Here is a 13862-nt window from a genome sequence, read left to right as displayed (position 1 = left end):
TTTCCCTCAGGGCTGTCACCTTGGCTCAGTGCTTTAGGAGCTGACAACCTTTGCCAAGGAGTTGCTCTTCTTGTTAGCATCTTGTAAGCAAGCAACTAAGCCCCTTTATCTGGTGACACTTGTAATCAGGGCTGGCAGAAACCTCTGCGGTGGTATGCGAGATAATGAAGCAGCGGCTGCTCTGAATTTCTCTCACTTGTTAAACTGTGTGTGTGTGTGTGTGTGTGGTGTGTGTGTGGTGTGTGTGTGTGTGTGTGTGTGTGTGTGTGTGTGTGTGTGTGTGTGTGTGTGTGTGTGTGTGTGTGTGTGTGTGTGTGTGTGTGTGTGTGTGTGTGTGTGTGTGTGTGTGTGTGTGTGTGTGTGTGTACACATCAGGTGTTAGCAGGAAAGTCTAGGTTCACAGGACTTTGAATTACCACATCCTCACAGACTGGCTAGGTTTACTAAAATATGAAGATTTCCTTTTCTGCAGCAGTGTAGCAGCTGACATTTTCAAATAAAGTTAGAGAGCAGAACACTCCTCACTTCTACTATTTCTGAGAAGTTCCATACTCCTGAAGGTCTAAAAACACTGTATTTATGGGGAATAGCACCAAAAAGGAAAGGTATCCTCCAACTTCTGGGGGCAGGCTCAAGTTAGCAATATGTACTTAATGTATCTGCTAAAGTAGAAGAATAAGGCTAACTTGCTGCCATTTCTGAGCCTCAACTATAGCCATAAAATGTAACTTTGAAAAAGAATCCATAGAGTGGAGTGGTCAGACTGCAGGGGGGGAACCTGCAGCCTTTTTCTCTCTGTTTTAGGCATACACAGAGTTAGGAAGAGCCGGGTACAAAACCTAGCTCCAATACTTCCTAGCTGCGTAACTCAAGCAAGTGACTCTTGCCCTCCAAATCTGTATTACCATCTGAGAAATGGGTCCTCATAGTTGGTCCTCAATATTTTAAGTCATTTCCCTTTCTAGGCTGTCAGAGCAGAGACTCCAAGCAATTCTTGGAATTGTCCTGGATTTAATGACAATCAAATGAAAGGACAATCCCCCTCTTAGCCTCCAGATACCCAACCTTTGGAAGGGAGCCAGGGATTGCTGTGAGGACCCAATTCATTCTGAAGACATTCATTACCTGCCTCCCTTGATGACTTCTCCCTAGGGATTTCTGCAAACCCTGCAGCCAGTTAGGGCACAGTTGTGAGCAACTCTTACTGACCTGGTAGGAGGGAAGTCTCATCATGCTGGGGCTTAAGGCCGAGAAGCATGCTCCAGCTTTAAGGAAGCTGGTGCCACTGCAGGAAGCATCTTAGTTCTTACACTGATAAATGCTGCCGGCAGGAACTCAGGAGCCTGGGCAGAAGCTGCTGAGCTGTGTTTAATGCTTCCCTGGTTAAAGTTTTATCAGGTGCTGAAAACAGCAGCAGCCCACAAAGCAAATCTGAAATCCTTTCTAAGTAAAAGCAAAAGTGCTTTCCTTGAGGATTACAGAGTATGATAATTTATTGAGACAGGCTGGCATGTGTTTGTATTTCCATTCATATCCATTGCATGAATGCCTGGGTTTCCCAAATACTGATTTAAAGTAATAACGTATGATCTGGTACGGAGGAGCCAGTGATCTGTCCACTGCTAAAATAAGGCTACTACTTGGAGATTAAACAATACTTACTGGGGAAAGACAACACAAGCTTCCAAATCCTAAATTCTTCTTAATATTCTGATTTTTAAACTCTTCTAAGAATGGCCACTCGTCCTCCTTTAGGAGTAGTTTCTTTGGATGTGGTTGGGGGTTGTAATTAGTGGTATGCCCAAATCACCAGTCTTTGTGGGCAGAAAGGTAAAGCACCGAAAATGTCTTAGTCATTTGCTGGCCACCGGTTGGAGAGAAAAATACTCTTTTTTTTTTTTTAAACAGCCCAAACTACTCTCAGCCCCAATGTCCCAACAACATATTTAGCGAGCAAGGGTAATCCTAACCCAGAAGCATATATACCTGGTAGCTTCCTGGCCTCAAAGAAACAATCATTTCATAGCATGCACAGGACTGAACAGTGATATAGACAGGATTCCTATAGTAAGTAAGCATTGTTTCTCCCTCAAAACCATCCTGCACACACATATCGGTTGGCCCTAAAGCTCTGTGATAGGTATACAGGCAGGCAGGCAGGCAGGAAGAGGAACTCCCCTCAGTGCAGCTCCTTTGTTTCTGCCTCAGAGGCACTAGAAGTCTAGGTCCTGAGTCAACACAAACCCTACGGCTGCTTGGATGTAGTTCCACTTGTACTTCTCAGAAGCGAACACCAAAATACCACTAAAGGCAGAGGAGAGGGAACACAACCCCACTCGCTAATAAAAATTCTCTGTGAAGTCTCCTATTTTATCTTTACTGTTTATGTATACATTCTATTTCATAATATAATTGTGTTTGTTTTATCTAAAAATAATGTCATTCCCTGACTCCAAACCATTTGTTAAGTAAAACTTCTGTTTCAGAAGACGCATGTTTTTTAGTTTGCAGTTTTGTATTCCCTAGTACATCATTGCTTATTTAGGAGTAAAAAACTCGGTTGTAAGGAAATGTGCTTTGGGAGTGGGGAAAGACCAGAGTCCAACCACGGTGAGTCTCTGCTCACGTTACTTAAGAGGAGAGAGCCAGCGTGTGGGAGATGACCTGGAGGTGGGGAGAGCCAGGGGAAGAGGGGTCCCCGCTGGAGTAAAAGGAAGGTATATCTGCCAGGAGATGCAGCTCGATTCAACACACCACAGAGTGCCAAGAATTCTCCCCACACTGCATTTAAGCCAAATTAGGCTAAGCTGGGGGAGGGGGAGCAAAACCTACACTGAAAATTCCCATTTGTAATACACATTCCAGACTTTCATGCTGTGACAAGACCCATAAAACCTCAGAGTCCACTCAAATAATTCAGGTTCCATCAGATCCTTTAGTGACTATTTTGGAAACTTAGGCAGTTTGAGTTCAGAAATACTGATTTCGATTTCAACTTTTAGTCAGATCTCTTTGGTCCTTTTTTTTGGGAAAAAAAAAAGTCATTTCTTTTCTATCTCTTCAATCTTTTTTTTTTTTTTTTCATTTCCACAGCACTGAATTATGAATCTGAAATCCTGGATAACCTCATGTACTAAAAATATCTCTATATATTTCTAACTTTTAACTCTTTATCTGTTTTCAAGCCGTCCATATTATTTCATGAAACCACATTTTCACAGATGTATTAAATGGACTTTTAGAGACGAACTATGTGGGTTGATTCGCCCCTACTTTTCCCTCATTTATTCCATGCTTCAATATGAATAAAGTGTGGTTTTATTAGCAGGTAGGGAAACAAATTCTGACTGCCCTTCAAGATTATTCCAGATCCTTCTTAATGAAGTGATACTGTTTGGGTATACACTATGACAGGGGCTGGCTTTCCTGAGCAAGTTCAAAGCAGCCATCGAGGGATTTACCTGAAGGACCCTTTAATTGCTCCTGGTTGATCAAAGGGGCATTTTCCTTGACCTATCACGACAAGAGAATGAGAAGCACAGTCAGCAAGAGTAAAACTGGTCATTCCTTGGAGAGCTATGTGCCTGCTGTGGATCTGGGGAGGCATCTGGTGGAAGCACGTTTGTTGCTGGGCAGCTTTCACAGGAATCAGAAGCCATTACATATACGCCGTCACATACACACAAGGGGAAGGGATGATTTTCCACTGGGGATGGCAGGCCTTCATGTGTCTTCTTCTTCACTGGCACCACTACAAAGGAAAGGAGAACCAAGTGAGTTAAGACTTCACAAGAAGGGAGGCAGCCTAGTCTACTGACAGAAGGCACAGGCTCTGCTCTTAGACTCCCCTGGATTCCAGCCCTAACCCTACCACTGCTGGGCACTGTGGCCAGGGGCCAGTTACTTAGCCTCTCTATGTTCTGATTTCTTTATCTGACTGCAGAGATAATGATGATAATAAAACCTACTTTCTTAGGTTACTGGAGGAATAAATAATACATATAAAATGCCTGTGCCTGGTACACAGTAAGTGAATAGCTATTTAAAGGAGCAGGTGAGGGTCATAATATTTTTTTAACTTGACAAAATAAATTGCTGGTAAAAATCAGGAGTTTGACGTCCCCTAAGCCTTAAAGCCACCCATTGTTAGAAGAGAAAGGCAAAGAGAAGCCATCACTCTGCACACCAAACGGCACTTCTCACCTGGAATAAAGCCAAGGTTTTAATTCAGGCCACAGGGACAGTCACCGGGTTTAGATGTCACCTCCTCAGAGAAGGTATTCTATCTAAGTCAGGCTCCCTGGTTACTCTCCATCTCCATCTTATTTCTTTCATAGCCCTTATCATGTCCTATAAATCATCTGTTTGCTATTTACTCTCCCCTCTACCCCCACCAGAGCATAAAAGAATAGCAATATTGTCTATTTTATCGACTACTGTTTATCTACCACTAGGACTGTGCCAGGCATATAGAAGTGTTCAATAAATAGTTGTTGTAAAAAGACAGTGAGAAATAAAAACAGGAAGGGAGAGAAGGAAGGAGCTGAAAGAATGGTCAGTCATGACTGACTTGACCAGGGCATCCTAGACATCAGTAGTATTTCAGTGGCCAAAAAATGAGTTGTGAGTCTCAGAAGCATGGCTAGAACGTCAGCTGCTCAGGGTTAGAGCCTCCCTGGCTTGGTCCTGGGAGAGAACATTGTTGATACAAGCACTAGGGCAAGAAAAAGTCAGGGCCAGAAAAAGACTTACAAGGACACTTAGAAGGACAAAAGCAGCAAATGTGCCTAGTTTCTCCTCCTCCACTACTTCTAGAGGCCACTGTCCTTAAAATAATAACAAGAGCCAGCTTGATCAAGTGTGCCAGGGGCACTGAGCTAAGTGTTCCTCACCCATTCTTTCTATCAGTTCTCACAATAATCCTAGGATGTAGGGACTATTATTATTATTACTACTATCCCCATTTGGCAAATGAAGAAAGTGGAGCTCTGAGAGGTGTAAAATCCTCGGTCACATAGTAAGGCCTGCGTCCTTAAAACTTAAGGATTAGTTTCGGCTGGATAAAGTCTGAAGCAGGCAAGTTAGGGAGCTTGGAAGGGAGGTAAATCCCCCTTCCTCTGGTAGAGGCAGGAGTTAGGGAAGAGGACAGGCCTGGGGTGTACATCAGCGCCCTGCTATGACCTAGAAATGTTTTTTATCTCACAAGGGATTATCTACATCTATATAAAAATCTGTGCTTTTTTGCATCCCTCTGGGAAGGCCTTTAAGGGAAAATATCCTAGACAACGGACCTGTAGTACTTCTGCTCAGGGCAAAACATTTCGAGGCATGGAGCGTGAAATTAAGGCACGTGCACTCAGCAGCCAAAAGAACCAAGTCAGCAAGCCTCGCTATCCAAACTCTGCCCTATTTCCATTCCCTTTTCCTGCCTGCTGTCCGATCACGGGATGAAGGGTGCATGCTAGGAAGGGCTGGACAGTGGACCGTCGTTAAGGAGCAGTGCTTGGTGGCATCTGTCCCAAAGGGAACAAAAAGGGTCTTTCACGAAAGCGTCTCACTAGAATCAAGACCCCGTTGGAACCAGTGCCATTGTCTCCCCTTTGGTATTATAGCCAAAGCGAGCTCAACGTGCTTTTGTCAATTTTCCTTCAAACATGAGAGGTCTAGCACAAGCATGTGCCCCTTCCTTAAACTGCGGTTCATTATTTAGCATTCTTAACTTGAGATGCATAGTTTAAAGGGTTCATGAACCTACTGGAGTTGTACACAAAATTTTGTCTGTGTGTTCCTTGTCTGAGAGAGGCCATAATTTTCATCATATTCACGAAGAGGTCAACAACTCCACAAAATTGAGTATAATGAAATTATAAATAAACTAACTTCTTTTCGAGTTGCCAGGTCCCTTATTATAAGATGTGCAGAGTTGACTTGGGGAAAAGATCAGAAACCCTGACTGATAAAATCTTTTCTTATTATCCTAAAAGAGATCTGTTCTTGGGCCTGAATGACACAGCTCATCTCACAGTTTAAAAGCTTAAGACCTTGGAATTCTGGCATATCACTGGTTAATTTGACTATCTACTCTGTATTAGACATAACACTAGGCACAACAATGAACAAGATGAAATCACAGTAGTTGCCCTCAAGGACTTCAGAGCCTAGTAGCTGACAGCGGGAGGGGGGAGGGGGAGGGAGAGAGGGAGGGGGAGAGAGAAAGAGAGATAGAAAGGGGAAGGGAGGGAGAGGGACATATTTTTGTCCAGAATAGCATCTTCAAATAAATCATACTCATTTTCATAATTAATGAAATTAATTAATTTTTTGCCACAATAAAGAAGAAAAAATCGTAACTGAATCTATAGCATACAGCTTTGTTCACCTTGTGTGTGTTCTCTCCTGGAGGGTCACACAGTATCATTAGTGTGAGATATCATCTGAATGTCCCTTCTTCACTCTGTATATAAGCTGATCTGTGTTCACAGGATTTTATCTTAAATAGTCTATAGGAGTCTACTTTCTCCAAGGGAAGTAACACAGCCTTCCACCTCAGCCACTTATCATCCTCCTCTGAAACATCTATCACTCACACTTACATTTATAATTGGAGTGATACTCAGAGGATATTGAAATTTTGAGTGTCTGTTCTGTTATTGTTGTTTTGAGAATAAACTAAGGGTGTTAGATAGATAGCCCATTCTGTAGTAGGTATTTACCATGAGAGAAGCAGCATTATATAATGGCTTTGAAGTCACCAAACTAAACTAGGTTCAAATCCCCGCTCTGGCACTAATGAGCTGTGCAACTTTGGATGAGCTGCTCAACCCCTCTGAGTCTCAGTTTCCTTGTGGTAATACTTACTGTATATCTTACAGGGTTATTGCGAGAGTTTTATGTATTTTATGCAATATAAGTACTTTAAAATGTTGGCTCCCTTCTTCAACCTGCTTTTCTTCTTATCCAGAATCAACACCTGCCTAACTTTCCTTCACCGTTGTTCTTCTGGCATCTGAAATGTTACATTCCAGAGCAAGTGCGCTCCTATCCCCAGATGTCCTTACATTTCTGGAATGCCCTTCTTTGCTTCCTTCGAGAGTTTTTAAAATGACAACTCCAGACCTACAGATACTAAATAGAAAGAAAGTCTGAACTCCATGGTTCTGACCCTTCTACTTGACAGGTCTCTAGAAAAGTCAGTCCCTGCCAAACACCGGTGAGGACATACTGAGCGAAGCCCAGTTAACTGGCCTCAGTCACAGACTGACCCAGTTTGAGAGTGCTAATGTGTCTAAAAGCAGCGGTTTTAAAACTGAGGTACACATACCTTTGTGGTACCTAATGATTTTCCAGGAGGTATTTGGTCATTGGTAGTTCAAAGGAAATTAATGTCCAGATCCTTACCTTCCATACATACTCATTGTTAAAACTGACCTCTCTAAGGGCTTCCCTGGTGGCGCAGTGGTTGAGTGTCCGCCTGCTGATGCAGGGGACGCGGGTTCGTGCCCCGGTCTGGGAAGATCCCACATGCCGCAGAGTGGCTGGGCCCGTGAGCCATGGCCGCTGAGCCTGTGCGTCCGGAGCCTGTGCTCCGCAACGGGAGAGGTCACAACAGTGAGAGGCCCGCGTACCGCAAAAAAAAACCCCAAAAAACTGACCTCTCCTGGAACGTGCTTGTGATCTACAAGTTCTCTCTTCAGCCACTCTCACTTTTTACAGTCACCTTACTCCTACTTCAGAAGAGAAATGCATACCCCTCACCCTCCCGAATCTCACCATGGGACAATTTTAGAATGCCTTGCTTCTAAGAGGAGTCCTATGAGAACAGGGTAAGAAATAGTGAAGGATATAATCCCTTATTCCATCCAGGTAATAAACTCTTGGCAAAGCTGTGTGCCCTTATCTGTCCACCCACAGATCTAAGAGTTCATATTCAGAAATGAGATGGTTGTCATGAAGTGTGTACTAATATGTTTACTTTAATTGACAAAATGAAATCAGACTTGGATCTGACAGAAAGCAAGACTGATTTGGCTGGATGGTTTGACCATGAAAACCATCTTTGCCAATGAGATTACACAGTGAATCTCGCCTGGAAATTTAATATGCTAAATCTGCAGTGCCGAAGTTTTGACAAAAATGTATATAAAGCTCGTACTACGCAGTACGTCAGAGTTAACATCCTTCTCAACTATCTAAACTTGACATATAATTGCAGGAGTTAACTTAAAATGGGCAAGCAGGCACATAATGTTTTCTAAATTATTTTGGGGGGTATAAGAACAAAAAGTGTAGCTAAAGGAACTGAGAGTTCCTAAATCATGACCGGGAGAGTGATGTGACACTTAACACCCCCTAGGGGTAGGGGTCCGGGTGACAGAATGGGACGAAGGAGCCCAGCCAGCAGAATGCAGCGTCCCCTCTGCCAGTTGGGCACGCTGCCTCATGAGCAACCCTTTCTGTCTTGTTGTGCCTGTGAAATTGAACTGTTAGAGGCACGCCCCAAGCCCCAGTCCTATTCAGCCCCTAAGCACATGCTCATAGAGTGATTAAGATCAAGGAGTGTTTTCACTGCCTGACAAGCTTTAAGACAGTCCATACAGATAGGCAGCTCCGTTTTTCAGCTTCCGTCCCCAGAGATGGACACTTATAAGAGGAAGTTAATAAATGAGGTGGGTAGGCACTCTGATCTCGCAAGTTAGTCTCTTTTCCTGAGAATACAATACAACTTAATTTGATTTGGCATCACTTATATCGCTGAGTCCTTGGCTATTTATTCATTATTGATGTAAAAAGGATTATTCACTTAAGAGGATGGAGAAATTAAGAGGTATCAACAAGGAAGGAAGGCTAGATTCAGTTGAGATGCAAAAAGACAGATGTAGTATTCTCCAGAAAGGACGCCACATAGGTGTCTTATGAGGAAATAATGGGAAGTCTCCATTCACCATCTGAGGCTGCAGCTGCTCACTTCCAGTGAGAATGTGATCGGCCTAGCTGGGGGACGGGCCAAACGCCCTGACCCGGAAACACTCCTCCACCAGACAGAGCAGAGCTGCTACTTTTGTCTCCCATGTCACCTGTCCCAGTAGCCTGGGCTGAAGGTGAGGGGTTACTGTGCTATGAGGAATCAGAACTTACATATTTAGCTGCTGCCTGTGGAACTAATATAAATTAGTTTTAAGAGATGTAAGTGTACCTTTAAAAGAGATACAAGTACAAAATAAAGTAAAATGTCCTCCCCATTTATCCTGGGTTAACTGAGAAAAACATCAGAGGACTTCACAGCTCTAGTCCTGGCTTTGCTGTGTGACTCCGGGACCCAGTTTCCCCAGCAGGGAAATTAGGACACCTCGCGTTATAAGTGAAATTTACAAAAATTCAAACCAGACAAAAGCGAAGCTCCTTTCTGACTTACACATTTGCTGAGCTAATTAATTAGAGCTCATTTATACTGTTTTTTTCTCTTGCTTCCTATGCACTGCCCTCTTTCCCCATTCCTCTCCAACTCAATCTGAAGGCTGACCTCAACATTCCAAGTTCTTTCACCTCTTTTTCTGGCTGGGCCTAAATGCCAGGTTGATGAATCGTACTATTTGATCAATACCTAGTACACACCCTAGTACAGTGAGCTCTATGGGCAAATGATTTCCTGTGATTTCCCAATTCGTGGTTCTTAAAGTCTAAAGTGGTACCAACCCTTGTTGTGCCTTCCTTCTCAAATCACAGGAAACAGGGAGAAGGGCTCTTCTCTCTCTAGATCACGTTATACTTGATCTCATGAATCTTCTCTCCTTCAGTATGACCACTGTTCACAGACGGCCGACTTAATGTTCCAGGCACTGTGCTAAGCAATTTACATACACAATCTCACTAAGCCCTAACAGTAGCTTTAGGATAAGTATTATCATCTCCATCCTACAGATCAGAGTAGTGAGGCCAAGAGAAGCTACGTGACTTCTTTGAGGTACACAGCTTGTAAATGGTAGTTCCAGCTTATGCAGACTGCAGAACCCCCAGATATGAAAATGCACTCGTGTAAGAAGACAGACATAAACCTGATCTTCTGACCCCTGGTTACCCAGACAATAAGTGACAGCCACTGAAGATTAAGATCTCTGAGGTTCAATTTTTTACCTGAAAAATGGGATGATAATATCTATTTCCAAGGGTTGTTGTAATGAGTTGGAAAGTACTTGCAAGTTCTTCTTTAAGATGAAAAAATGCCAGAAAAGGGTAGGATGACTACAGAAGGAGAAGGAAGTAGACACTGGGTTTGTCTTTCAGCCCTCACAGCTGCCTCTGCCCCTATAGACCGACACAGGCACCTGTGAGACAGGTCTGGGGCTCCAGGGCGGCCGCAGGTCCACACATTGACCACAGTGCTAAGTTTTGATCTCCATGTACCTTGCAACCTGTTTACCGTTTTTATAGGGGGCTGCCCCTCTTGCACTCCACTTGGGGTGGTGGCCCGTTTCTATGGAGGATGGAAAGGCGCCAGCAGGCCTGTTCAGGCAGGGCCCTTTGATAGGGAGACACTTGAACAGAAGTAACAGGCAGGCTTCTTAGCCTGCCAGTGTCCCATGTGCTCTCAGAACTCCCTTCCTTAGGATTGAGTCTTCTGTTACTGTTACTGCTGGATTTATAATGGAATCAGTTCCAGTCTTTTTTCTTTTAATTCAAAAAGCAACTTTTTGTTTTTCGCTGATCTGTATTTTCTGTAGCAAACACGTATTGCTTCTATAAAAAGTAAAAAAAACCCATAGTGTTATCCACTGGTGATAATCAACATTAACACATTGAAATATATTCATCTATACCCCTCCTATGCATATGTAAAAATATATACTTCACAGGCTCTTTCATAATCTATTTTTTCATTCAACTATCAATCACGAATACCTTTATCAAGAAAGGTATTTCTGTAAGATTATGGTTCATGATTGAGTTGTATGGATTTATCGTACCTAATTACTGGACACAAATTACTTCTACCTTTTCACCATAACCTACACCTCTGTGACACATATTTACGTTGGTGAATCTCTAGGTTCACCCTTAATTATTTCCAAAGAAAAAAATTCCCAGATGGGAAAACTCCTGGGTCAAAGTAAAAATTACAAAGATAGTACAGAGGGTTCCAATATCTAGTTTCCTCTATTATTAACATCTTACATTAGTGCATTTGTTAGAATGAATCAACAAATTTGGTATACTAGTATTAATGCTAGTATTAACTGAAGTCTAGATTTTATTCAGATTCCCTTAATTTTTCCCTAATGTCCTTTTTCTGTTCCAGGTTTCACCTGAGATACCACATTATATTTAGTCATCAGGTCTCCTTAGTCTCCTCTTGGCTTTGACTGTTTCTTAGACTTTCTTGTTTTTGATGACCTTGACAGTTTTGAGGAGTATTGGTCAGGTATTTTTGTAGAATGTCCCTCATTTGGGATTTGTCTGATGCTTTTCTCATGATTAGGCCATGGTTACGGGCCTCGAGAAGGAAAAATCACAGAGGTAGAGCACCATTCTCATCACATCGTACCAAGGGCACATACTATTGATGACTTAGTGCTGTTGATGTTGACCTTGATTACCTGGCTCAGGTAATATTTGTTAAGGTTTTTCCACTGCAAAGTTACTTTTTTCCCCCTTCACATACTGTACTCTCTGGAAGGAAGTCACACCTAAGGAGTGAGGAGTTATGCTCCCCCTGGTTGAAGGTAGAGTATCTACAAAAATTATTTGAAATTCTTCTGAACATGAGATTTGTCTTTTATTCATTTATTTATTTACTGATCATTTGTTTGTATCAGTATGGACTCATGGATACTTATTTTTACACTCTGGGTTATAATCCAATACTACTTGATTTATTTTGTTGCTCTAACTGTTCAGCTTTGGCCTCTGGAAGCTCTTTTAGTCCACTCCTGTGGCCCCTGACAGGCCCTCACCAATGTAAGGGTTGTTCTGAGGTTTTGGGGGAGCACTTCTTTACTTTCTGACACTACAAAATGCTCCAGGCTCATCTTGTATATTTTCTGCTGCAGTCCTAGAATCAGATATTTCTCCAAGCAAAGGCTATGTATTGAATATTTTTAAAAGGATTTGATATATCCCTGTTAAATTGCCCTCCAGAAATCAACTTGCACTGATTTACAATCATTACTCATACAGGTATGAGAATGCACATTTACCCACATCCTCGCCAATGTCTGGCAGTTTCAAAGTGTCTGAGTGAGTGAGTGAGTGAGTGAGTGAGTGAGTGAGTGTGTGTGTGTGTGTGTGTGTGTGTGTGTGTGTTTCTCCTGTTTCTCCTCTCTGAAATAACTTCTATGTTATTATTTGGTTTCCTGTTGAACTTCAAGAGGAAAATGCCATGGGGGCTGCAAGCTTTCCCTTTTCTCTGCCTTTCTGTTGGTCTTCTCCAACCTCCCTTCCCTTCCCCACCACTGCTGGGTTTCACAGAACTGACGACCTCCTGTTGTGAGGGCTGAAAGGAACCCTTCTCAAAGCCTCTATTAGGGCCCAGGCAATTCCAGGGGGTAGGGGAGTGAAATGCAGAAAACAGCCCAAGGGTTTACCTTCCCTGTTTCCTGCACCTTCAGGAATTCCACCCGACCCAGTTTCCTCATCTTTTCTTGGCAAGTGAACAATGGAAACCAAATCTCAAGCAGTTTCCCTCCACAGAAATCTTAAACATAAGATTTAATAAAATGCTGGACTTCAAATTTCCTGTTGCCTCAGCTACTGTATCTTAGAAGTTACCAAAGAGGAGAAAAAATCAATCAATAAATACACTCTTGACATTAATCTCTAATCTCTGAATGAACAGTAGGCTTTTTTTTCAAGTGTCCCTTATTAGTTCTTAGTAGTTTTGAGTCCCATGGTGACCTTAAACTGAGGTCCAGAAGTTGTAGAAAGTCAGAAATTGGAAGGACACCAACTCTCAAAACCTACTTCTCATGTCACAGAGGGTTATGAATATGCATTTAAGAGACAGGAACACCTAGGTTTGAGTCACAGCTTTGTCATTTGCTAGCTGTGGGATTTTGAGTTCAGTGCTCTTACCTGGAAATGGAGGACAACTTAGTATCTACCTGAAAGAGTTACTGGAGATTAGATGAGGACTGACATATAGAGAGAGTGCTGGACATATAGAGAGAGAGCTTGGAATGGTACCGGGCACCTAGAAAGTGCTCAATACATTTTATGGTTAGATGAAGAAATCAAGGCTAAGAGACGCTAAAAGTTATACAGGGAGTTGATGGCGGTGAGATTAACTGAAAATCAGAGTTTCTGGTTCCTGAAAACACCATCATACCTGCAAGCCTCACTTATTAACAAAAGAGAAGAGCTGACCCTGCTGTCACACATGCACTATAGGCATCATTTTGTCAGTGAATGGGTTCAAGACTGCTTCTCAAGCCTGTTCTCTTGGTGTTTGATAATAGGCCGTTCGCTCATAACAATGGTCAAAAGCTATAATTAATTTATTGAGTGCTTTATATGTGCCAACCACTGTGCTCAAAACCTTAGAAGCACCATCTCCCTCTCCCACTGAGTCCACCAGCAAGTTCCGTCCACTCCCACCACACTTCTATCCTATGTCTATCCATTCCTCTTCTCCACTGCCACCACCATCTCTTGCTTGAACTGAGGCAGTTGACTTCCGACTGGTTTTCCTACTTCTATTCTTACTTCACTACTGTTTAGCTTTCAAACTGCATTCAGAGTAATATTTTTTAAATGTGCAACAGATTATGTCACTGCTCCACTTAAAAATCCTTCGATGGCTTCCTATATCCTTAGAATAAAGCCCATGGCCCACAAATCCCTACATGATTTGGCCCCTGCCTATCTCTAAC

The 13862-nt window shown here is 42.6% G+C and overlaps 1 protein-coding gene across 5 annotated transcripts in view; it reads right to left on the bottom strand.

Moving 5' to 3' along the window:
• The window catches only part of TRIM44 (tripartite motif containing 44), a 119121-nt gene that overhangs the window by 7155 nt on the left and 98104 nt on the right, over positions 1-13862 (bottom strand). For 2 of the 5 annotated variants that reach the window (XR_009520403.1, XR_009520404.1), the window contains exon 6: positions 3462-3751. Coding sequence is in view for 2 of the 5 variants with exons in the window: in XM_060018721.1 (XP_059874704.1) it covers positions 3724-3751 (28 nt within the window). In the remaining 3 variants the exon portion in view is untranslated. Of the gene's footprint in view, positions 1-2093; positions 3752-13862 lie in introns of those variants that run through there. The other 3 variants (XM_060018719.2, XM_060018718.1, XM_060018721.1) reach the window with 2 other exon arrangements.

This window comes from Delphinus delphis, chromosome 8 (genome assembly GCF_949987515.2).
Source record: "Delphinus delphis chromosome 8, mDelDel1.2, whole genome shotgun sequence".
Lineage (NCBI taxonomy): Eukaryota > Metazoa > Chordata > Mammalia > Artiodactyla > Delphinidae > Delphinus > Delphinus delphis.
The sequence above is the reverse complement of the archived record's forward strand: the minus strand, read 5'-3'. Positions and strand labels throughout refer to the sequence as shown.